At 38.3% G+C, this 26,711-nt stretch overlaps 1 protein-coding gene across 4 annotated transcripts in view; it reads right to left on the bottom strand.

The window, feature by feature from the left end:
* PRMT3 (protein arginine methyltransferase 3) overlaps positions 1–26,711 on the bottom strand; it is a 125,609-nt gene that overhangs the window by 85,423 nt on the left and 13,475 nt on the right. For all 4 annotated transcript variants that reach the window (XM_031016434.3, XM_055356603.2, XM_055356605.2 and 1 more), the window contains 2 exons: positions 24,450–24,515; positions 19,426–19,547 (listed from right to left, as the gene is read on the bottom strand). In XM_031016434.3, the coding sequence (XP_030872294.2) occupies positions 19,426–19,547; positions 24,450–24,515 (188 nt within the window). The remainder of the gene's footprint in view (positions 1–19,425; positions 19,548–24,449; positions 24,516–26,711) is intronic.

Here is a 26,711-nt window from a genome sequence, read left to right as displayed (position 1 = left end):
GCTGGTCTCAAACTCCTGGGCTCAAACAATCCACCCACCTCAGCCTCCCAAAGTGCTGGGATTACAGGCATGAGCCACCACACTTAGCCCAGTTGTATTCTTATTACTGAATTCTAAGAGTTCTTTACATATTCTGGACATAAATTCTGTCAGATTTATGTACAGTGAGTAATTCTGCCATACTGTGGCTTGGTTCTTAATTTTTTAAATGGTATGTTTTGAATAGCTAAAGTTTTTAACTTTGATAAAGAACAACTTATCATTTTTTTCTTTTATGGTTCATGCTTTTGGTGACGTATCTAAGCAATCTTTGCCTACACCAAATACTTCACCTATGTTTTCTCCTAAAATGTTTTCAGTTTTCATTTAATTTTCCCATATGTATCTTGTTCATTTTCCCCCCATATCAATAACTACTGATACAGTGTTGAAAAAACTTTGTTGGACAGACTATCAATAGTGACAGTTTCAATGTTCTTGGGAAAACTATCACTAACTTATGGAATTACTTTGATATCTTTGTCAAAAACAACCATGTATGTGTGGATTTATTTCTGGACTTTCAATTCTGCCCCCAAATTTAGATGTGTATCCTTATGCCAATACAACACTTTCTTCATTACTATAGCTTTAAATTCAGCCAAGAAATTTGATAGTGTACCTCCTTAAAGTTTATTCTTTTTAAAAATCCTTCTGGCTATTCTTGATCATTTGCACTCCCATATCAATTTTTTTTTTTTTTTTGAGATGGAGTCTCGCTTTGTTGCCCAGGCTGGAGTGCAGTGGCGCGATCTCGGCTCACTGTAAGCTCCACCTCCCGGGTTTACACCATTCTCCTGCCTCAGCCTCCCGAGTAGCTGGGACTACAGGCGCCCGCCACCACACCCGGCTAATTTTTTGTATTTTCAGTAGAGATGGGGTTTCACCGTGTTAGCCAGGATGGTCTCGATCTCCTAACCTCGTGATCCACCTGCCTCGGCCTCCCAAAGTGCTGGGTTTACAGACGTCAGCCACCGCGCCTGGCCTCTTTTTTTTTTTTTTTTTTAAGAGAGAATCTCACTCTGTCACTCAGGTTGGGGTGCAGTTGTGTGATCATGGCTCACTGTCACCTCAAACTCCCGGGATCAAGAGAATTTTTTGGAACTGATAAAAAGCATTAAGCCACAGACAAAAGTAATCCAATGAATCTCAAGACTAAATTCTTTAAAATCTTTAATACTTAAAAAAATCAGACAAAAAAATCAACAAAGGCAAATTATCTTCAATGGAATAACAATTGTTCTGAGAGGTGACTTCTTAATAGCAACGATGAAAGCCATAGATAGTAGAATATCAGCAATGAACTAGGCAAACCTTTTCTTAAACTGCCGAAGTAAAAATATTTTAGACTTGCAGGACATATGATCTCTGTTGCAACTATTCAGCTGCTATTTCTGTGTGAAAGAGGCAATAGACAATATGTAAACAAAAAGGCCCAGCCGTGTTCCAGCTTTACTTACAAAAACAGGTAGCTGGCCCATGGACTGAGGTTTACCAACTCCTGTACAACAATATTACTGCCAATGTAGAATTCTATATGTAGAGAAAAATATCTCCCAGAATTATAGGCAAAATACATTTCAGACCAACAAACAACAATCTCTTTGGCTACTGACATAAATGTACAATGAAGGAAATATTAAAAAATTAGTTCAAGAAGAAGAAAACTGGTCCTAGATGTTCTGGGAAAAAGGAGGAAATGAGAGAAGTGAATGGACATATGTGGGTGAAAGAATACATAAGATCAGAGTGTCAAATCTAACTCACATGAACCAGAGATCTTACCCAGTGTCAAGCTTTACAAATAATTTTTAAAATACAGGGAATCAGGAAGTCCAGACTAAGAGATTTGGGATATTAAAAGCAGCTGCTTCGGTCCTTCCTTCCCTACATAAGCTACACAGTCTCTAGCCCAGAGTAGAAAAGGTCTTCAAATGGGGTGGATGGGTTATCAATTCACACAGTAAGAAGCCTTGCTCTATGTGCCAGGTTGATCCCTACTTCTTCTGAGTCCCCTGATTGCCTGTACCTTTGAAATTATTAATAAAGTTTAAAACTGGGTAATCTCTCTTGGTAATATTGGGTAATTAGGTTCACGTGTGTCTGACTTGAAACTATGTTAGCTCAGGATGGTGCTGTGTGCAGGACTCTCTTGCAGACCCATGAATCACAAAGGCTAAATAATTTTTTTAGTCAGAAAAAGGAAGGAATTTAAAAAAAGAAAACTGGCAGAGGATTGAATCCTAGGATGTTTGCCTACCTAACCTCGGTAGCAAATGGCAAGATTTAGAGAACTTGCTAGTGGACTGATAGGGAATAGTACGCAGAGGGGAAGATAGTGAAAAATCCCATTCTCTGGCTGTTACTAGTTTCTAATAAATGTCAGTCTTTTTAAAGAGGAAATGGTGGCAAGAGAGAGTTTTTCCTCACTGAAAGACTTCTTATGCTTTTACGTTTACCTGGAAAAATGAAGTATTCAACAGGAAAGTAATGAACTTAAAACTATGAGTTGTCACAAAGACAATGCAGACAGAGGACAAGTTTCGGGGACTACTATGTTCTGAGAGTATTCGGTAAAAAAAAAAGAAACTGTTTTACAGAGAAACACCAAAAAAGCCTGGTGATTCACTGTTGGCATAAACTCTCAACATTTACTACTGGCATAAATTCTCAGAATTAACAATCAGGGAAACACATCACTTACTTTACATACTACTGAGTAGAAGGGATAACTGGCTTGATTGATCCCCAAGTGGCTGTCAAGAGATTCTTCCAGGTGGTATGACAACTAATCTGCTACAGTGAGTAAAAGTAGGACTGCAGCATACCTACCCCAAGAGGGGTAACTGCCATACTCTCTTCCCCACATATAAAGCAAACAGTCCTTCTGAAGGAGTAGGCATGCTAGGAGTGCAACTGAACTTAGATAGGCTTTATGATAACAATAGAATTTAATGCTATGGACACAGGTGACAATGTATGTAGAAATTAGCAACTCCCCATTCTGGAGTACTTTATGTAATCTTACCGTTAGGAGGCTAAGAGAATATTCAGGAGGCACTATCTGATTGACTGGCTCAGTTAACAAGCATGGGGCCCACATGATGTTTTTAACATAGAAAGGAAAAGGAAAATCAAAGAGAGGAAAGAAAGGACAAGGGAAAAAATAACCAGCTCATTGAGAAGGACTAAATGGTTTTTGAAAAATGATGTAAAAAAGAGAAATTAGATGAGGGTTCTATGAAGAAATTATTCACAAGCTTTGTAGAGGACAGTTCAAATTCTGGTGGTCATTAAGGGTTTTTGGAGACTTATTCTTTGCATAAGTGATTGCAGAAAACAATAAAACAAAAGATACCTGAGAAATATATGGCAAGGAGATAATGATCAAGGTCAGAAGGTAGTGGGGAGGAAGAAATTAAAACAGCTGACCCATGAGTCACAGCCAACATTTATCGGGGGATGTTCATCCCCAGGGTGAATTTTCCATTTAAAGTGACTTAATGTCCTTGCATTGTCTGGGAGGAGGTTAAAAATATTAACAATAGGCCAGGAGTGGTGGCTCATGCTTATAATACCAGCATCTTCAGAGGCCAAGACGGGAGGACTGCTTGAGCCCGGGAGTTCAAGACCAGCCTAGGCAACATAGGAAGAACTTGTCTCTACAAAAAATAAACAAACTAGCCAGGCACGGTGGCATGCGCCTGTGGTCCCGGCTACTTGAGAAGCAAGGTAGGAGGATCACTTGGGCCTGGGAGGTCAAGGCTGCAGTGAGACATGACCTTGCCACTGCACTCCAGCCTGGATGACAAACTAAGACCCTGTCTCAAAAAAACAAACAAACAAAAAATAATAATAATAAACTCTGATTAATTACGTATTCAGCATCTTGATACTTTTACTGTAATTTGTTTATAGCTTCTTTCTAATGTATGTATTCATAAACATACATAAAAATAAAAACAGTTTCGTTTTTTCATATCCAATTCTTATACTTCTCTTTTTATCATATTAGTGCATTGGCTAGGATCTCCTTTATGGTGTTGGATAGAAGAGGTGATGAAAGGTATCCTTGTCCTGTTCCTGAACTTAAAGAGAATGCTTTCAATGCTTCATCACAATACTGGTTGTAGGTTTTGTTTTTATAGATATTCTGTATCAGCAGTCCCCAACCTTTTTGGCACCAGGGGCCAGTTTCATGGAAGACAATCTTTCCATGGACCTGGGGGTGGGAGATGGTTTTGGGATGAAACTGCCACCTCAGATCATCAGGTATTAGATTCTTGTAAGGAATGCACGACCTAGATCCCTCGCATATGCAGTTCACAATAGCGTCTGCAATCCGTGAAAATCTACTGCCCCCACTGATCTGACAGGAGGTGGCGCTCAGGCGATTATGTTCACTCACCCACTGCTCACCTCCTGCTGTGTGGCCCAATTCCTCACAGGACACCCACAGATACTCATCCGCAGCCTGGGGATTGGGGACCCCTGTTCTTTATCATATTAGGACACTGCTTTCTAACTCTAGTTTGCTAACAGTTTTAAATACATAGATACATTGAATGGATACTAAATTGTATCAGACTTTTATACTGCATCTCTTGAGACGCTCTCAATAGATTTTTCTGATTTTCTCATATTTAACCAACTTTGCATTCCTAGAATAAACTTTACTTCCCAATTTATTGCTCAGTTTTCCTTTTCTTTTTTTGAGACAGAGTCTTGCTCTGTCACCCAGGCTAGAGTGCTGTGGCACGATCTCAGCTCACTGCAACCTCCGCCTCCAGGGTTCAAGCAATTCTCCTGCCTCAGCCTCCCAAGTAGCTGGGATTACAGGCATGTGCAACCATGCTGGGCTAATTTTTGTATTTTTAGTAGAGATAGGGTTTCGCCATGTTGCTCAGGCTGGTCTCGAACTCCTGGCCTAAAGTAATTCACCTACCTTGACCTCCCAAAGTATTGGAATTACAGGCGTGAGCCACTGTGCCTGGCCTAGCTTTCCAATATTTTTATTAGGATTCTTGCATTTGCATTCATGAATGAGTGACTTGTGATTTTCGGTTCTACTGCCTTAATGGAGTTTTAGTATAAAAGTTATAAAGGCCTCATATAATGATGCTTGATTCTTGATAAAAATGATAGTGTAAGTACAAAGAATAATGAATGGGACCAGGACAACTGGGTCATCTAAACAGAATACCAAAAAAAGGAACAAAACTGGACCACCACTTCATACTATATACAAAAATCAATGCCTAAGTGTAAAAAGCACAATTATAAAGCACTTACAAGAAAATATACCCTCTATAACCTAAGAAAAGGTACAGATTCCTTACTCAACTCACAAACAGTGGCAACTATAAATAAGAACGTTGCCATATGAAAACTGAGAATTTCAGATCATCAAGATATGACAAAGAGGGTGAAAAGGCAAACACGAATGAGAGAAGGCTTTCACATTACATAAAACCTATCAACAGTTCAAGTCCAAAATATACATATAGATTGCCTATGAATACTTGAACAAGACACAACTCAAAAGAAACCTGAGCAAAAGGCATAAACAGATATTTCACAGAAAAAGGAAATCCAAATTGCTAACAATCACATGAAAAGGTGCTCAGTTTCATTAGCAATCAAAGAAACAAAAATTAAAACTGCAATGAGATACTGCTACACAAATGACTGGAAACATTTTTTAATGGTGGATAATACCAACCAGAACTGTTACATACTATAGGTATAAGATAAAGTGGTATAATCACTTTGGAAAATAGTCTGGCAACATCTAGGAAATTTGAAGATATGTATACCCTAAGGACCACAGTTCTACTTGTAAGTATACACCCCCCAGATGTGTGTACCAGGGCACATGTAAAAACTGATCATAACAAAATTGTTCATAGCAGCCCACCTGATTGAGAAAGAGCAGTGGAGGTGGGTGGGATTCTGAATTGGTGGCAAACTTCTCTTGGCCTGGGTGATGGTTACTACATGTTTAATTTCATTTGTTATTTATGGATACTTATGCATATTAAACATGTTTATTGATGTTTTATCTACTCATTTTACCTATTTCATACAAAAAGTTTTACAGAAATGCTTATGAGTTTTTTTTTTCAAAAGGGTATTTAATAAAATTCTGATGAAATTGCTATAGTTGCTTGTTGCTTACCGAAATACTGATTAAGGCTTTAACAATGACAAACACTTCAAAGAAAACTGAAGGCAAGCTTCTTTTAAAAGAGAAAAATGTTCCCATTGCTTAAAAATATCTTCAGAATGGTTATGCTGAAACAAGATCTGTGTTCTGTAAAAGACCATCTGCTAGGCCTGTTTATTGTCTGCTACAAGTTATAATCCTATTTGTATCAGAAATTATTTGTTCAAATATGACTATAACAAGAAAGATTATGACTTAATGGAGAACACAGGAAAAAAGACAAAGCCTTGTAATTCCCATTAATTTTGTATTAAAACAGATATCACTGACAAAGAAAACCTCTTTCATGAGACTGTTAATCACCACCTGATTTTTTCCATTCGTGAAAAAAATATACAGATTTTACTTAGTTTTCTCAAGTGGCTACTCACTAAACCCCACTTCAGTATAAACCAAATGAATCTTTATCTTTGGAAACACCTACTGAAAAACTAGCATGATTCTAATGTAAAGAAATATGATGAGGTAATAAAAAGGATATCTTTAAGTAATTCTCTTAACTAATCCAATAAAAATGAAATTATCAACTTTTTCTGAGGGGAAATTTTGTTAGAACACATACTTTCCTATCTTATTTCCTATCTTAAAAGTAGCAATTTAACTTTCACTTCATGATACAGGGACTTCATCATGATTAATTATCTTGTACGAAGCATACAGAGATAAAAGACACAGTCCATGCACTTACGGGTATGGTCTAAGAGAGACAGAACAGTAAACAGGATTGGGGACTATGGAAGCTCAAATGATAAATCCTTATCTAAGTGACATCTGAGCTTAGCCAGGAAAGGACACAGCATACACAAAGATGTGTACAGGTATGGGAGTAGAAAAGGATTGTGTCTGTGCACAACTGCCTCCTGTGTATGTGTGTGTGTGTGTGTGACAGAGAGAGAGAGAGAAGCAAATTTAAATAACTGAACAGTTTAGTATGACTAGAGCAACAAGAGATAGTATACAGTGACATAGTTGGGGGATATTTAGAGGTAATGCTATGACTTATCTTCAAGTCTATATTTTACTTAAAGATAATGAAGAGTCATTTCAGGATCTTTGGAATAAAAAATATAGGATTAAATTTTCAATCTACGTTTTCCCTATGTGATTTAGGTAAAAGATACGGTCTATGTTCTAAGAAGATGGTCCAGTGGGGAGAAAGACAAGCAAACAGCATAAAGTACATGTGAGTTCATACAATGAACACCTAATCGAGTGCATTTAAAGTTAGTGATAAAACAAATTTAAAGTTCACCTAGAATATACGGATGATAGCTTATGGGGGAGAAGAAAGGAATATCCTAATAGATATAAATAGATACAATATATGCTATTCATTTACTTTCAGTTCAATATGTCATCGAAGTATACATATTTATTTCTCTTTTGCTCCCTAAGAACAGTGAAATGATAATAACGTAAAATGTAAGACAATGATAAATGCATGGAGATTTTGGAAGGGAATATCAAAGAGCCAAAGAATCTCATAATTCAGTGAGAGAAAAAAGGGAATGAAATTATATTGGTAAACCTGTGAAGAAAGACCCAGTACTCAGTGCACACATCAGCGAGCATGACAGTGGAGGTGGAGCCATTCTTCACAACGCAAACCATTGGAGTCAAGAGGTTTACAAAGTGGGAGTGATAAAGGGACTAAAACATTACTGGGGTAACTGTAAACTGACCAGTCTCCAACCTTTCCCCTCAGAGACAAAACCTATACCAGTTACCTTTATTAAAGTATCCAGTCCTTCATTCATAAATGTCAACAAAAAGCAAGAATTCTTAAACATTATGAAGCTGGGGGTAGATTTACACACATCCCACGAGAAATGAACTACCAAGAAGGTATGGGGCATAGACCTGGAACCATAACAGGCTATTCTATGAGCTGCTCCCTCCCAAATGTATCATCTTTATTTACAAATGTGTAGCTGTGGAATTACTAACACTGAGGACATTTATTGTTCGAAATTAGCAATAACTCAGTTCTAATAAAGTGAAAAAAGATAAAAATAGTCATCTGGAATCTATCAGAAACAATGGGTTTGCAGGCTTTGGTGACAATGATTTACCTGGCTTTGAATATGTAATGTCCTGAATCTTGAAAATTGATTAATTCATTCATTGAATAAGTACTTACACTGAATGCCTAGGATGTGCTGGATCACCTTCCTGGTATTTGGGACACATTAAAGAATGAAAAAAAGAAAAATTCCTGCCACACCACGGGGAACTGATATTTTAGTAAAGTTTACATTCCTATGAATTTCATCTCTGTGACCTAAGGCTTTTGAGAGTGGCAAGAAATATACCAAAATGTTGATAGTAGTCTCTGATAGTAGAATCATATGTAATTTACCCTCTTTTATGTCTTCCCAAGACAAACATATCTTCCCCCCACCCCTTCCTCCTCTTTATTTAAAATAGAGGAGAATTAAGTGGGGAAATCAGTCTGGCTGCACTACAGAGAACAGATGACAGAGAGTGGTGGGAGACAAAGACAAAGTACAAACAACTGGTCCAGTTAAGTGCAGATGCATTAATTCAGGTGAGAGATCTAAGAATGTAAAGACATGAGAAACATCATGGATAGATGAGAGACACATTTGAGAAACATTAAGGATACTCAACAGGACTCTGTCTCCAACAGGTATGTTGGGTAAAGGGGAAGAAAATGTCACGTATGAATCCCAGGTTTACAACTTGGAAAAAATGAGTGAATGCAGCAGGTATGTTTTGTTTTACTCAGTTCTTGCTTAGATCTCTATAGCCATGGCAATGATTCTTGATCAAACTCTAAGAACAAGAACTCCTAGGTCACTCATATGATTGCATAATAATGATGTTACTCTATTTACCTGAAGCAGTAGGTTTAGATGAAGCAGGTTGACAATATGTTTAAAGTAAACATGAAGATTCATCATGCACACTTGTTACCTGGTTTGGGTATATACCATGGCTGGTCACATGGTGGAAATATACCTACTTGACCAGCTAGCTTTGAGAACTACAGTCTCTAAGACTCATGCAAATTTCCCTGGCTAGAGACATCTCACATGTGCCTCTGAGGTATGAAGCTGGGGAGGAAAGAAAGTCTTGCATAACTAGTGGAAAAAGTGAGAGAGATACCTTGGAAGTCTGCCTGTGACCTCTTTGCCTATGGTCATCTTTTTCCTGCTGTTTCTGCACTATACCCTTTTCTGTAATCCTAGCTGTGAGTACAGCTTTATACTGAATTGTGTGAGTTCTTCCAGTAAATCACTGAACTAGTGGGTGGTCATGGAATGTACCCCATAAAGACAGAACCACTGGAGTGAATCAGAAATTAAGGGGATTTCGGGACATACTAGGAAGGGAAATAAATTTAATTTCCTTGTAAGGTGTCTTGATGACCTTCACCAGAGTTTTATGGCTTTTGAAGAACAAATTTTTTTTAAAACCATTTTAGCCTCATCAGTGGTTCAAATTTCTCTTTGGCTTTAATTCACATTTCTGTTATTTCTATTAAACTTAGAAACAAAATATGAAGTAGCATCCCTTATGTCAAGAATTTTTGCTGGTGTATTTTGTAATCCTTTTCCAAAATACACACACACACACACACACACACACACCACTACCACCACCACCGTCTTTAAAATCATTATCTTAAGATACTTTACTTTTATTCAAAAACCTTAACTAAGCATCTACTATGTGTGTCAGACACTTTGTTAGGTGTTAGGGATAAAAAGATGAGGATAAAGCTCTTGTCCTTGTGTCTAGAGAAGGACACCTGCATAAACATGACAATAAATCAAAATATTCTCTAGACTTTTCTTAATGTTTCCTTTCTAACAGTATTCTAGACACAGGCAATATAAAAGATTGCATCTTTAATGTCAAACTGAGATTGAGTGTACTGCATTACGGCCATATGATGGATCAACCTTCTCCTAAAAACTCTTCTGCAGTAACATCTGAAAGTCTGAATAATGAGCTATTCCATAACTGTGTCAATGAGAAACCAAAGGCACCCAGAATAATGGTAAAAATATTAAACAGACGCTACCTGTGCTTCCTGAGGGTAATAAACACAGTATACAATTGTCTGTCAACTGAATAGCTTTGCTATCCTTAGGTAAGTTTATGTTGCCGAAATGATCTTTCACTGCAGAGTTCAAAGTATGATAGCAAAAATAAGAAACAATTTCTGATTCTCTTCCATATGTCACTTTGAGACCTATTTGCCCTTACTAACATAACATCTCAGAAAATCTATATTGTTTTATTCATGTCTGCAACCTCAGAAGAGCCAGCCTAATCTTCTTAAAACCTGATATACTGTCAGTTTACAGTAACAACCAAAATGTATCCCATTCTAAACTCATTTCTTTAGAAATGCTAGATCACCTTTTTAAATAAAAAAGAGACAAAAATTGTTAGTAGAGGTATTTATTATTTTTTTGGTAGAGACAGTTCTATCTTGCCCAGGTTGGTCTTGAACTCCTGGTCTCAAGGGATCCTTCTACCCCAGCCTCCCAAAGTGCTTAAGCCACCATGCCTAGCCAAAAATTATTTTAAACATAATCCAAGAATTGTTAAGTTGCACGTGTTTGAAGGAATAAAAGACTATGTATTTTTAAAATATCTATCTTTTAGAATTTAAAGTGCCTTTTATAGATGTAGGCTTGTGGAGTTTAAGAGAAGACATTCTGCTGTATATAGACTTCTGACCGAGAAAAGGGCCTCAGAAGGGATAAGGACAACTTAGAGCCTGTTAACCAGAAGAGCTGTTTTTGTTGACTGATGTTATAGAAAGCTCCAATATGCAAGAATAGACAAGTATCAGAGAAGTTAAGAACAGAGTTGAAGAGAGGCAAGTGAGTACAGAGTACGACTAAAGCTTGAAGTTTTATGGTATAAGAGAATAGAGATTGTGAAATAGAAAGAAGACAAAAAAGTAGTCACAGTTTGACAAGATAGCTGCAATAAATGTCCATCTTAGAAACATAACCACCCAAACGTAAAATATTATTTGAGGCATTGATGCCAAGCCAAACATATGACCACTACTAATAATTAACATGATTATCATTACTGCTAACATTTAGTAAGCAGTTACAGGGCCAGCCATTTTGCAAAGCATCATAATGGATACAATTCCTGTAACAATCTTATGAGATAAGACTCTATCAACCTCATTTTATAAATGAAGAAATCAGGGCTTAAAGGGGTTGTAGTGAAAGAAAAATTAGAACTCAAGTCATGTCTGGATGCTGAGATGAGCATGCTATGCGGCCTCCTCAACTGGTTAGAATAATGAGTCAGTAAACTGCAGGGATATTAACAATTAACTGTTTCCTACATATTCTTTTAGAAGTACATTCACAGAGGAATAGAAGGCATTTCACTCCAAATTTTAAAATTTCAAATGGAAGACAAAGGAGAGACACACATGAACACTATAAAAATAACTACCTTTTCACAATATAAAAAAGGCAAAGAACATCTCTGAAGAAACAGTACAATGTTGGCTTATCCAAAACAAAAAGGCCTGCTTTTCAAACTATCCATAGGTTTTAAGTAAAGCAAACTACTGAATACAACCAATACATACCTTGTAAGTAGTTCAATGGAGATAAGGAATTGCAAACTGGCTATGAGGATAAGCTACGGAGTCAGGCTGCCTGGTAACTAATTCTGACCCCACTACAGAAACACAGTCTCACTATGTTGCCCAGGCTAGAGTATGCTGGGTATTCACAGGTGCAATCCTAGCACACTAGTAGCCTCCAACTCCTAGTCTCAAGTGATTCTCCTGCCTCAGGCACATGCCACCATGCCCAGCCTCTTAATCTCTTATAATAGGTATAAATAATCTACATCAAAGGAGATTCAGTTACACCTGCACCAAAGGAGATTCAACAGAAAAAACTAAATTAATGTTAGCAATTTTATTATTAAATTGGGATATCTAAAGATTGAGTGCTAAGTCATTTTCAATAAATGTTCTCATGCACCAACACTCAAATGTATTAGGACACATTTACTGATATAATGTATAAGTTTCACTTTAAAATACTCCAACAAAAACAAAAACAAAACAAAAAAGGTGCGAGGGAAATGTATAAAAAAAATCGTGAAAAACTGATAAATGTAGACGCGGGTGATAGGCACACAGGAATTCATATCATTCTCTCTACTGTCATGTATGGCTGAAAATTTCAAAAATCCTTTTAAGGAACTCTCTGATACTTCAAAACAAAGGTGGGGGGGGGGGGGTTCAGAGTACATAGCTGTTCAACAGTCTTGTGAACAGATTTTTAAAAATTCGTATTTTTGCAAAATGGATCTGGTGAACAAATGCTTCCCTCTGCTCTGATGACCATGACCCTAGTAATGATTGGCAAAAATAATGTCTATAATGAATCTTAAACATGGCCATCTAGCATGAGGTAAGACAAAAAGGTCTACACAAATATCACTGGATCTTGATAATAACAACTATAGCCTTTGATAGTTTCCATCTGAAAAGAAAACTAGGAATTGAGTGACAAAGCATTCAACAAGCAACTAGAGTACAAGCTTGGTCATTAGTACTAAAAACTGTGAGATAATAATAAGTCTGCTTCTTTAGTCCTTTAAATACATCTACTTGTTCAATTTCCACACTGTACAAAGGGGGAAAAGAACATATGCAGGAGCTTTATTATAGATAATTAGAAAAAAACAAGTCTCATGTGGATACAATTTGTTTTGTTAAAAATCCATTATCACAAAGTCACAATACATGGCTGTTCCCTCTGAATCAACTGTGAACCTGCTGTATAATAAAACTTTTCCTCACTAAGCTTCTAGGTATATGCTCTCATGTGCAATGTTTTAAAATTATTTTTAAAAATGTGATTATTTTTTGCAAAAGCCTATTTATAGTAAACATGTGCTCTATGCAAAATGTTCACTTAGCTGAATTGGTACTTTAACTGAATATAAACTTAAGTTTTAGTCATTTTGTTACACTCTCCATGGTTAGTAGTGATTTTTGTCACAAATGCTATTTCTCTGACTGCTAACATTACAGCAAGAAAATAATTATTTGCAGTAGTGAAACTGATTTTGATTTCTTCACTGCACTTCTTATCTATGCTTCCTTCCTATAACTACATCTGACACTCAAGCACAGATTCTAGATATACTTTGGAGCTAGCAGGAAATCTTACAAAAATGACACTTTACAAGATTGAGAGAATAAACATTGGTAAGCATAAAATATTTGACACAGCAAAGACTAGTTTGACGTATCTACTTCCTACTTCACTACATTAAAATTAGTGTTCGAGATTCAAAAATCTGGCTGACAAAATGATCAGACTCCCTGTCCAAAAATACACACAGAAAAGACTGAAGACAAGTATTTTGAGTCAATGATTACAGACAGAGGATCCTTATCCAAATAAGTCACATGTCTCTACCTATTCTATCCTAAGAAACTGACAGAGCTCAAATTTTAGGTCTTAGGTATCTTGAACCCTAATAATTTTAATGAAAAGCTATTATGCTAGATTGCTGGGTTTAAATCTCATTATTACTATATAAAAATCTTGTTAAAATACTTTTAGTTATGTGCTTACTTAGCTGAGTTAACTTTAAGTTATCTCAAAAACATGTTTGGATCGAATCCTGTAAGTACTGCTAAAGAGACACTCTGTTAGCTCTGGCTTTATAAGTGAAAGATCTAAAGATGAGAAGGGAGGAGCAATTTATTGTATTTGAGTACATGGAAAAGCACTCCTTTGTGACTGCAGATGTCACTTGCTGAATCAGGGACATATTTCTTTCACACTTCTATTTTTGCCCACTGATGTAGAAGATGCTATCTTAACAGAAAAAATACTAATAGATGCAAATTGACACCCATCCTTTGATTAAAAGTAAGTTGGTAGCTTTCCCAGAGACTTTAAAAACAAAGACTATTAATCCCAAACTATTCTGGGCTCTGCACCAGTGACAAATGTACTTTAGAAGGTCTTCTAACTAATAAAAATATTTAGGATTATGTGGGCAGAAAAAAAAATTGTTCTTAAATCTGGATAGAATTACTGTGAATATCTTTAAATAATATTTTTAAATATTTTCAAGGTTTTTAATACTGGTATTAAATTATAAGATTTACACAACTACCTGACCATTTATTTTGAAAAATCATAAAATATAATTTTTTTAAGCAATTGTTTCTGCTGGGAGCTCATCAATATACCAGAAACACATTTAATTCCAGTGTCTCGTTCCTCCAAAACTGTAACTCTAGATCAAAAGTAATATATCACAAAGTGTTTAGATGACCGCAATGAAAAAAGGACTGAAACAGCGTGAGACTCTGTCTCAAAAAAATCCCTCTCCCTCTCCCTCCCCCTCCCCCTCCCCCTCTCCCTCTCCCCACGGTCTCCCTCTCCCGCTCTTTCCACGGTCTCCCTCTGATGCCGAACCGAAGCTGGACGGTACTGCTGCCATCTCAGCTCACTACAACCTCCCTGCCTGATTCTCCTGCCTCAGCCTGCCCAGTGCCTGCGATTGCAGGCGCGCGCCGCCACGCCTGACTGGTTTTCGTATTTTTTTGGTGGAGACGGGGTTTCGCTGTGTCGGCCGGGCTGGTCTCCAGCTCCTAACCGCGAGTGATCGGCCAGCCTCGGCCTCCCGAGGTGCCGGGATTGCAGACGGAGTCTCGTTCACTCGATGCTCAATGGTGCCCAGGCTGGAGTGCAGTGGCGTGATCTCGGCCCGCTACAACCACCTCCCAGCCGCCTGCCTTGGCCTCCCAAAGTGCCGAGATTGCAGCCTCTGCCCGGCTGCCGCCCCGTCTGGGAAGTGAGGAGCGTCTCCGCCTGGCCGCCCATCATCCGGGATGTGAGGAGCCCCTCTGCCTGGCTGCCCATCGTCCGGGATGTGAGGAGCCCCTCTGCCTGGCTGCCCAGTCTGGAAAGTGAGGAGCGTCTCTGCCCGGCCGCCATCCCATCTAGGAAACGAGGAGCGTCTCTGCCCGGCCGCCCATCGTCTGAGATGTGGGGAGCACCTCTGCCCTGCCACCCCGTCCGGGATGTGAGGAGCGTCTCTGCCCGGCCGCCCAGTCTGAGAAGTGAGGAGACCCTCTGCCTGGCAACCGCCCCATCTGAGAAGTGAGGAGCCCCTCTGCCCGGCAGCCGCCCCGCCCGAGAAGTGAGGAGCCCCTCCGCCCAGCAGCCACCCCGTCTGGGAAGTGATGAGCGTCTCCGCCCGGCAGCCACCTCGTCCGGGAGGGAGGTGGGGGGGTCAGCCCCCCGCCTGGCCAGCCGCCCCGTCCGGGAGGGAAGTGGGGGGGTCAGCCCCCTGCCTGGCCAGCCGCCCCATCCGGAAGGGAGGAGGGGGGGGTCAGCCCCCCGCCCAGCCAGCCGCCCCGTCCGGGAGGGAGGTGGGGGGGGTTAGCCCCCCGCCTGGCCGGCCACCCGGTCCGAGAGGTGAGGGGCGCCTCTGCCCGGCCGCCCCTACTGGGAAGTGAGGAGCCCCTCTGCCCGGCCAGCCGCTCCGTCCGGGAGGGAGGTGGGGGGTTAGCCCCCCGCCTGGCCAGCCGCCCCGTCCGGGAGGTGAGGGGCGCCTCTGCCTGGCTGCCCCTACTGGGAAGTGAGGAGCCCCTCTGCCCGGCCAGCCACTTCGTCCGGAAGGGAGGTGGGGGGGTCAACCCCCCGCCTGGCCAGCCGCCCCGTCCGGGAGGGAGGTGGGGGGGTCAGCCCCCCACCCGGCCAGCCGCCCCATCCGGGAGGGAGGTGGGGAGGTTAGCCTCCCCCCGGCCAGCCGCCCCGTCCGGGAGGTGAGGGGCGCCTCTGCCCGGCCGCCCCTACTGGGAAGTGAGGAGCCCCTCAGCCCGGCCAGCCGCCCCGTCCGGGAGGGAGGTGGGGGGTCAGCCCCCCGCCTGGCCAGCCGCCCCGTCCGGGAGGGAGGTGGGGGGGTCAGCCCCCCACCCGGCCAGCCGCCCCATCCGGGAGGGAGGTGGGGAGGTTAGCCCCCCCCCCTGGCCAGCCGCCCCGTCCGGGAGGTGAGGGGCGCCTCTGCCCGGCCGCCCCTACTGGGAAGTGAGGAGCCCCTCAGCCCGGCCAGCCGCCCCGTCCGGGAGGGAGGTGGGGGGTCAGCCCCCCGCCTGGCCAGCCGCCCCGTCTGGGAGGGAGGTGGGGGGGTTAGCCCCCCGCCTGGCCGGCCGCCCGGTCCGGGAGGTGAGGGGCGCCTCTGCCCGGCCGCCCCTACTGGGAAGTGAGGAGCCCCTCTGCCCGGCCACCACCCCGTCTGGGAGGTGTACCCAACAGCTCATTGAGAACGGGCCATGATGACAATGGCGGTTTTGTGGAATGGAAAGGGGGGAAAGGTGGGGAAAAGATTGAGAAATCGGATGGTTGCCGTGTCTGTGTAGAAAGAGGTAGACATGGGAGACTTCTCATTTTGTTTTGTACTAAGAAAAAATTCTTCTGCCTTGGGATCCTGTTGATCTGTGACCCTACCCCCAACCCCGTGCTCTCTGAAACATGTGCTGTATCCACCCAGGGTTGAATGGATTAAGGGCGGTGCAAGATGTGCTTTGTTAAACAGATGCTTGAAGGCAGCATGCTCGTTAAGAGCCATCACCACTCCCTAATCTCAAGTACCCAGGGACACAAACACTGCGGAAGGCCGCAGGGTCCTCTGCCTAGGAAAACCAGAGAACTTTGTTCACTTGTTTATCTGCTGACCTTCCCTCCACTATTGTCCTGTAACCCTGCCAAATCCCCCTCTGCGAGAAACACCCAAGAATGATCAATAAAAAATAAAAAAAATAAAAAAAAAAAAAAAAATCCAAATTAAAAAAAAAAAAAAAAAAAAAAAAAACAAGAAAAAAGGACTGAAAATTAATTTCCCTCTAGCAATAATTTGTCAGAAAACATTTTCCTCATTAAGTAATTGAATGTTAAATGTATATGTCAGAAACATTTTAAATATTTTACTGAGAAGCTTGGACATGTACACCCTAGCACTAAATATTAATATTATAAACGATGAATTTTAGGTGTAATCATTACATAAACATGTTTCTACAAAGACAATGGGAATCAGGACTTCTGTAAAATAAAATGAAACAGTGTATTATAATTCCTTTACATTTCTTTCATAGAGTTAAGAAATTAAAATGAGAGCACATCTAGTCCCATTTTATAGTAAAAAAATGACTAACTCATAAATGTACTAGAAATTCTAGTAGAAATAGATTTCATAAGACTAGAAATTCTAGTAGAAATAGCTCACCATAATTTTACTATCAACAATAAAATTTTGAGAATTCTTCTAAAACAATCTCTTCTTTGGGACAGTGGTTCTCATATTTGTTTGGACGGCAATGAATAAGCAATTGAGGGTACTCTCTATGGAACCCCCAAAATGATCATGTTGTACTTAATGGTATCATAAGAACTAGAAAAAGCTTGACTAGATATCTATCTATATATATGTATGTGTAATTCTATAATTGCAAATGCAATGTGTGTTTGTGTGTGTGTGTGTGTTTGTGTATTCCAATACAAAAATCGCAACCACAAACCATTATCTATGAAAAACCTAAATAAGTTCAGGGCAATTTTTCCATTAACACTGATTTGGTATTTGTTAATAATAACCATAGCTAATGCTCCAAATATTTAACATGTGGTGGGCAATAGGCCAAACTGATTTATATGTATATCTTACTTATAACTTACGCACCTCAAAATATTTACTATGTGCTGGGCAACAGGCCAATCTGATTTATATATACGTATTATTTATAACTTATGCATCTTACTTACAACCACAAAAGACAGCCATTATAAGTTTCGTTTGACAGTGAAACAACTGAGATTTCTAACACGTTAGATGTACTTTAACCGAAGTTCCAAGTACTGGTTAAATGGTAGAGTGAAGACTCCATCCCAAGCTTGATTCAAACTTGTTCTTCTAACCACAACACTATCCTTCTAGTTATAAAATAAAATCTAAACAAATTTAAATATTTTATATAATCATATTTAAATTTTTAAACTAATCAGAAAAGACCAACATTAATCAAATTTAAAAAATTATTTTTGGAGAAAGTGTCTTGCTCTGTCACCCAGGCTGGAGTGCGGTGGCACGATCATGGCTCACTGCAGCCTCCACCTCCCCAGGTCAATCAATCCTCCTGCCTCAGTCTCCCAAGTAGGTGGAATTACAGGCATGCACCACCATGCCTGGCTAATTTTAAAACACTTTTTATAGAGGACAGAGTCTCACTATTTTGCCTAGGCTGGCCTTGAACTCCTGGGCTCAAGTAATCCTTTCACCTCAGCCTCCCAAAGTGCTGGGATTACAGACATGAGCCACCATGCCTGGCCAACATTAATCAATCTTAAGAGTGGAACAGCAGTGTAAGTTGAAGAATCACTTAAAAGTTGCTATGAGAAGCCTCCTATTAATCACGTATTCTGGAAATGACTCCTAAGTTCCAAATGTAAGGTGCTTTTGTTAAGCACGTAGGGAAAGAAATTCAGTTGTGTCAGCTGGATTTCAAATAAAGGCCTTCTCACTAGGGTATAAGCCAACTGTAAAATCAATCAACCCAGCTAAATACTCAAAAGACAGAGATTTTTAGAGAATAAAAGTTTTAGGGGGTAATAAACTAAATCTACTCTGCCTTGTTTTCAGCAACTTTGGAATTTACTTAATTTGAAGGAGGTACATGGACTAGTGTTGTTACAAAAGGAAAAGACAAATAACTTAGTCTTTAGTATAACTGGTATTTGCTAAAGAAAATATTACTAATATATAATAAATATATTAGTAAGTAGGGAGTCCTCTGTCAGTATTACTCTAAGTATCAATAGTTTTTAATTTTATATTATTAGAATTGGCATATTTATAGCCATAGTCAGAAAGCCAGAAAACAATATAAAAATAATTCTCATCAATGAGAACCATGAAAAGATTATTCAGCAGCATAGCTCAAATGTGTCTAGCTCAATTCAACTTAAAACCTTATTATTCTGGAGTGAATTTTTACTAAAAGACAAATGTCTTTAGTCTGCCTTAGATAGCTACTAAAGACAAGAAAATCTATTAAATAATCATTAAATTTTAAAATAATCTTAAATGAAGGCTTAAAATATATGTACCTTATAATATCCATTGCCTGGTAAAGTATTTCAGATTGATCAACTCCAAGAACCTTCTTCGCCCCAGCTTTAGCAGCAAACATAGAGAGAATTCCAGTTCCACAACCAACATCCAAAACTACCTGGAGTAATTAAGAAAAAAACAAAACAAAACAGATGTTATCAAAAAAGTCTCTATATTAAATTCCATTCATATATTATGATGTTTCTGTCTAGGAAAAGATCACAATAAAAATTTGAAACTGGCCAGGCGTGGTGGCTCACGCCTGTAATCCTTTGGCCTCCCAAAGTGCTGGGATTACAGGCAGGAGTCACCATGCCCGGCTCTTTCCATTACGTATTGAAATTATAATTTATTAGTATTGACTCCAGAAGAGAGATAATCTAACCATCCTGATATCCACTGAAGAAATAAAGTTGTTGAAAGGCTACTACTTTGTGCTTCCTATCCTTTGCCCCGATGGTTTCAGTGGGAATTTGTCTGTTCTTGAACACATGGCCTGTCTGGGTGAGTCAGTACATTTTAACATAATTACTTTTATAAACATTAAGAATTTTACTTTAACATGCAATCTGTATACATCACTGCAAACAAAAAGAATTTTTTAAAAGTTCCAAATAAAACGTAGTAACAAAAATGGCAAGAAAACAGTATACTACATAGTATATATGTATCCAGTACAGTTATAGTACCTCAACTTGAAATACTGTACGGCAGAAAATGAAAAAATAGAAAAATATACACAATAGAACAGTATATAATAAGTTTCCAGAAACTCTCATTAAAATAAAACATGTACAAAACTAAAAAATGAAAAATAAAAGATCAGTGTGGAATTTAGAAGTTTGCTGAAAGTGCTTTGGTGATACTGTCTGGGAAGATCAACACTCCCTTGCTGTGTACCAAAGACAAGCTGGCAGCACAATTGGTGACACCATACATGGTATATACCCTTCATGACCTAGGGAGTCCAGTGCTAACAAATTACCTTATAATTGTGCTCGCATATGTATAAAAATATTTTTAATATTTTATATGAAGCATTGTTTCTAACATAAAAACTGAAACAACTTACGGACATTCTTACATTGGATATAGGAACTATTAAAAGAATATTAATGAAAAGATGCTCAAAATCACTAATCGTTAGAAAAATGCAAATCAATATAAATATCACCTCACACCAACTAGGATAGCTATTATCAAAAAACTAGAAAACAACAAGTATTGCTAAGGATATGGAAAAATTGGAACCCTTGTGCACTGCTAGTGGGAATACAAAATGGTATACCCACTGTGAAAAACAGCACAGTGATTTCTCAAGGAATTAAAAATGGAATTACCATATGACTCAGCAATTTCATTTCTGGGTATATACCCAAAAGAATTAAAAGCAGGGCCTCTAAGAGATATCTGTATACCTATGTTAATAGCAGCAATATTCACAACAGCTTTAATATAGAAGTAACCCAAATATCCATAGACAGATGAATGAATGGATAAACAAAATGTCATACATATATAAAATGGATTACTGAGCCTTAAAAATGAAAAAAATTCTGACATTTGCTATAACAAGGTCAAATCTTGAGGACATTATGCTAAGTGCAATAAGCCGGTTACAAAAGGAAATACAGTCAGCGCTTTGTATGCCTGGGTTCCCCACCCAGGGAGTCAACCAACTGCTAATCGAAAACATTCGGGAAAACAAATTGCTTCTGTACTGAACATGAAGTCTTCTTTCTCTTGTCACGGTTCTAAACAACACAGCATAACAACTATTTATATAGCACTTACATTGTATTAGGTATTATAAGTAATCTGGAGATGATTTAAAGTACACAGGAAGATGTGTGCAGGTTATATGCAAACACTACACCATTTTATATCCGGTAAACGAGCATTTGTGGATGCTGGTATCCACAGAGGGTCCTGGAAACAATCCCTCACAGATACTGAAGGAACGACTGTACTGTAATATTCCACTTATATGATGTATATGAGTAGTCAAAATCGTAGAGACAGAAAGTAGAACAGTGATTGCCAGGGGCTGGGAGGAAGGGAGAATGGGGAATTACCGTTTAATGAGAATAGTTCCAGTTTTATAAGATGAAGAGTTCTGGAGATGGAGGTGGTGATGGCTGCATGACATTATAAATGTATTTAATACCACATACCTATACACTTAAGGATAGGTAAGATGGCAAATTTTGTATCATGTTTATTTACCATAAGAAAAAACACGGGGGTAAAAAGATAATAAGGAATTTCTCCAAGAAAAGCTGCTGAGTGAAGAAAGTTAAGTATAGAAAGATATGTTTAGTATATTCCAATAAGAGTATGTGTTTTTTTGTAAGACTATCCATACATACATTCATATATAATGTATATACAAATGCATATATGTGTATGTGTATGAAATCCTTATTTAATTGTCATTTTACAAATGAAGAATGTGAGCTTCAGAGAGGCAAAGAAATAGGTCCAGGGTCACACAGCTGGTAAATTGTAGGGCCTGCATTCAAACACAGGTTAACCTTCTTCTAAAGCCTATATTTTTAATTGTATGTTAGTTATTTATTACATCTAGCTTAGAATTAGGTGATCAGGCAGATTAGCTAAAATTTGATAGAATCAAAGAGGTAGAAATAGAATGAACATTATTTTATAAAATGATGAGGAAATTTGATTCATTTTTTTTCTTAAAAAACTGAATGAATTTTAACTGTAGATAATAATCACAAGCATAAAGAAGGCACCTAACTGGGAATTTCTTCAATAAACTACAAACAGAAATTAATTATGAGTGGGTGACAACACGATTAAATACCACTCGAAGTTAAATTAATCTGAGAAACCATATGGCCTCCACAGGAGCTTTGTGAATTGAAATAATATTAAGAAAAGAAGGAAGAAAAGGAGGCTGGGAAGGGATGGAGAGAGAAGGGAAGGAAAAAAGGAAAGAAAACATTTTTAATAAAAATATTTAATATTTTGATGATTAATCTTATGATTACTAATACTTGAGCCTTTTCAGTATTTACTTACCTATTATAAGATAAGTCCATTCAGAAGCATACTGAAGGAACATTCTAACTTACTTTCCTAACAAGCTCCTCTGGTATTCCTATCACCAAGTATTAAGAGAAGATGGCTAAAAGAAAAACAATGATAATGCTCTCACCGTAATAAAACCCACAGAATTTTAGAACCAGAAGGAATTTTTACAATCACCTTACAGGTTAGGCCCAAAGAGATTCACCACTTGCCCAAAAGTATATAACTGGTTCCAGAATAGCCAGGATTAGTGATTCTCATGTTTCATCTCTATATAACATATTAAGGAAAAAATAAAATAAAAATCTGGGCATCATCTAACTAGAAATATAAAGCAACATTATTAACAGCAACATAATTTGCTTCACTGGAAACAGAGTGGTTTTTAGACAAACATTAAATAAACTTTCCAGCACTTGTTTTGCAAATATAAAAACTATGAAGGGCCGGCGTGGTGGCTCACGTCTGTAATCCCAGCACTCTGGGAGGCCAAGGCGGGCGGATCACAAGGTCAAGAAATCAAGGCCATCCTGACCAACATGGTGAAACCCCGTCTCTATTAAAAATACAAAAATTAGCTGGGCGTGGTGGCACGTGCCTGTAGTCCCAGCTACTCCGGAGGCTGACGCAGGAGAATCGCTTGAACCAAGGAGGCGGAGGTTGCAGTGAGCCGAGATTACGCCACTGCACTCCAGCATGGCGACAAAGCAAGACTCCGTCTCAAAAAAAAAAAAAAAAAAAAAACTATGAAAAGTCTCCACTATAGTAACATATAGAAAGCATACAAAAAAAACTAAATATAAAAAACTGAAAACTATAACTTTTAAATAAAATCATTTATTTGTCTCTGGTGGGAATCAGCACGAACAATTATAAACTTTTCACGAGGTGCAATGCTTTGGCCAAAAAGATCAGAGCACCATATAAATTACAGTATATCTGTCCAGTTCAGCCAACTCACAAGTGAAACACTGCTCTTAAAAAAGAGGTATGGAAAATGAAAAGCCAATCCAGATTATATTCCAAACAATACAAAAATCAGGAAAAAGGATTTTTAAAACATAAAGGTTGTTACTGCTGCCATATCATGTAAACCCCATGAAGTAACCTTAGAGAGATGAAAGCCGAATTATAACAACCTGATACATTATCAATATACATGTTCTCAAAGTAAAAAGAGTGGGAAAAAATTTCCAAGGAAAGGTATATAAATGGCAGAGATCATAATATTCCTGATTAAATGAGGGGACTAATTTCCCATCAGGAAGAACAAACAGAAAACCTGAACTTTTAAGTAACCACGCCAATGTATAAAGGGAGGAAAAGAGAGAGGGAAAAAGAGAATAAAGAAAAAAAAGTGTAAGGAAGAAAAGCCAAAAAACACAAATTTCTAACACAAAGGCACATGCACACACAGGGTATAAGATCATTTTTTAAATAACTTGAGCCAATATTAAAATTAATTGTAAAATACAAAGTATCTCTAAATGGGGTAAAGTATTAAAATAAAGCATATAAACTAAATACTATATTACCATAGTGAACCCTACTTACTGTTCTTAAACTCATTAATTCTCAATTACTTAACACAAACTAGAGTAATAATTAAAAGTATGCTATGACATGGTGCTTATCTGATACATTTAAAATTCATGGGAATAACTGTAAACAAAAAATATGGTTTAAGCAAAATTATCTGAATAAGCAAAATTTAACTAAGCTATGTCATTATAACTAAGCTACACCATTGTAATAACTTTCAATTTTAAAAAAGAGCATATTGAATGACAGCAGCAATCAGCATTTGTTATCGGTACTCTGCACCACAGAGCAGCATCATAAATGTCTTCCATGAAATACAGACAGAAGATGTTAAATCAATTGCTATCACAATGATGAGCCAAGAGAGGATTTCTACTGCCCAAGAACAAGATGAAATGTATATTCTATAACCTATACTACTTACCTTGTCTTTGAAGATATGTGGATTTTGGTATATGAAATCTCGGTAGCTTTCTGTTCGTATTTTGTCCTAGGGTGGAGAGAGGAAAACGCTGTGTTTATAGGACAGTCTAAACAAATAAATTTTTTAAGGGAGATATTTGCCATATTAACACACATTGCTAGTTTCCATAGCAGTTTTTACACCTGGGATACCAAGCTTATTTTTTTCCTAAGAAAACAATAAAGAATAGAAATAGCAACAACACACAAAGAAAATATTTTATGAAGACTGAAACTCAAATAAGACCCAAGTTCTTAAAAATGTGTACATTTTCCTCTTGACGTGCATTATCACCATAAGACTTAGAGTGATAATTAAAGCTAATAAAAGATGAACATGTTTTGCTCCTTTCAATAGGGCCTGGAAACTACAGCCTGATTCTCTGTACTAGAGCTATATTAAAATAAGGGAGAAGCCAAGTGCAGTGGCTCATGCCTGTAATACTCACTTGAAGCTAGGAGTTTGAGACCAGGCTGGGCAACAAAGTGAGACCCTGCCTCCAAAAAAATTAGAAATAAAAATAACAGGCTGGGTTCGGTGGCTCACACCTGTAATCCCAGCACTTTGGGAGGCCGAGGCAAGAGGATCACTTGAGGTCAGGAGTTCGAGACCAGCCTGACCAACATGGAGTAACCCTGTCTCTACTAAAAATACAAAATTAGTCGGGTGTGGTGGCGCATACCTGTAATCCTAGCTACTGGGGAGGCTGAGGCAGGAGAATCTCTTGAACCTGGGAGGCAGAGGTTGCAGTGAGCTGAGATTGCACCATTGCACTCCAGCCTGGGCCACAAGAGCGAAAATTCCGTCTCAAAAAACAAAAAAACAAAAACAAAAATAGAAAGGAGATAAAAATAAATAAATGTAAACATTGCAGCTACATACAAAAAATTACACTAAACTGGATACGTTTCAGCTACATACAAAAAAATTACACTAAACTGGATACGTTTTTCTAAGAAAGTCATTGATCAGCACCTATCTGATTTACATTCCTGTTTTGTCTGTAAAAATTTCTGTAGTAGGAAATGATGTTTAAAAGCCTGTAAGCCTAAAAGTAAATCATTTGAGCCCTGCAGCCCACATTATAAGGCTCCTACACTCTGGAGTCTCCCATAACCTGTGACCAAGGCAAACATGTAACTCTAACATTTATGCTGGTTCATGAACAGAGTTGATTCCCTAGGTTGAAACACATACTGACTGCAAATTAAGCAGTTAGGGGCTCTGCTGTCAAGTAAGTAAAATATGACTGTGATTAAATATCATAGAATGGGAATTCTAGTTTTAAGTTTCACATTAGGGTGAAAAGAACATATTACACCAATTGCTACAATATCAAAATTTTATACAAATCATACCCCCAAAACATTTTTATGCCAATTGAGTTTTTTTTTTAATGCATGAAAGGAGATCTTAAAGGGCAAGTTGTTTTACTTAAGTACTAGACCTAAAAAGGGAATTGTCCATAATTCCATGTTTTCTGATTATTCTCACTGCTTTACAAAAAAAATTTTAATTAGCCTTATTAAATCTTCTCCTGAAGTTAAGAATTACTAAGATGAATAAATGTATATATATTAACTAATTATCTAATTTTAAAACTTTTTTCAAAGCATACCGTTTCATACACTTTTACAAATTTTACGCTCTTCTGATACTATAACCAGTGATTTTTGCAGTAACGACAAAACTTACACAGAGTGAACATCAGTCAGGAATGCAGTCACTCAGAAAGCTCCCACTAATCATACTGCCTGACCACTACTTCCCCTTAATCAAAAGAATTCCAGCTGTTATCCTAATGCCATGCACTGCTGCTCAACTAAACTACAATCTTTCATTCTGGCTCTTACAATATATAAATCTGTTTTTGTTTGTATGCTCACGCTGGTGTAATGAAATCCAAAGTATACAAAACATAGTGTCTTGTATATAGCAGAGCTTCAATTCAGTCACTTAATTTTTGGAAAAAAAAATCCAATAAATATGAAAATGCAAGCAAATAAAAGAGTAGCGTTTATAACCATTTCTAAAAATTTATTCTAACAAAGGCTAACACGTCAATACAAAACAATAAACAGAAATTTAAAAAATTTTTTATATCAACCTTGAAACTAAGAAAAATAAAATAACAAAATTACTGCTCCAATACTTAGGAGCAAGATAATATTTTAAGACTAGTAAAGTATCAAGAAATTATTCCTACAAATATAAAAAAAAGAA

This window comes from Gorilla gorilla, chromosome 9 (genome assembly GCF_029281585.2).
Source record: "Gorilla gorilla gorilla isolate KB3781 chromosome 9, NHGRI_mGorGor1-v2.1_pri, whole genome shotgun sequence".
In the NCBI taxonomy this organism is placed as follows: Eukaryota; Metazoa; Chordata; class Mammalia; order Primates; family Hominidae; genus Gorilla; species Gorilla gorilla.
This window is presented reverse-complemented; position numbering and strand designations above follow the sequence as displayed.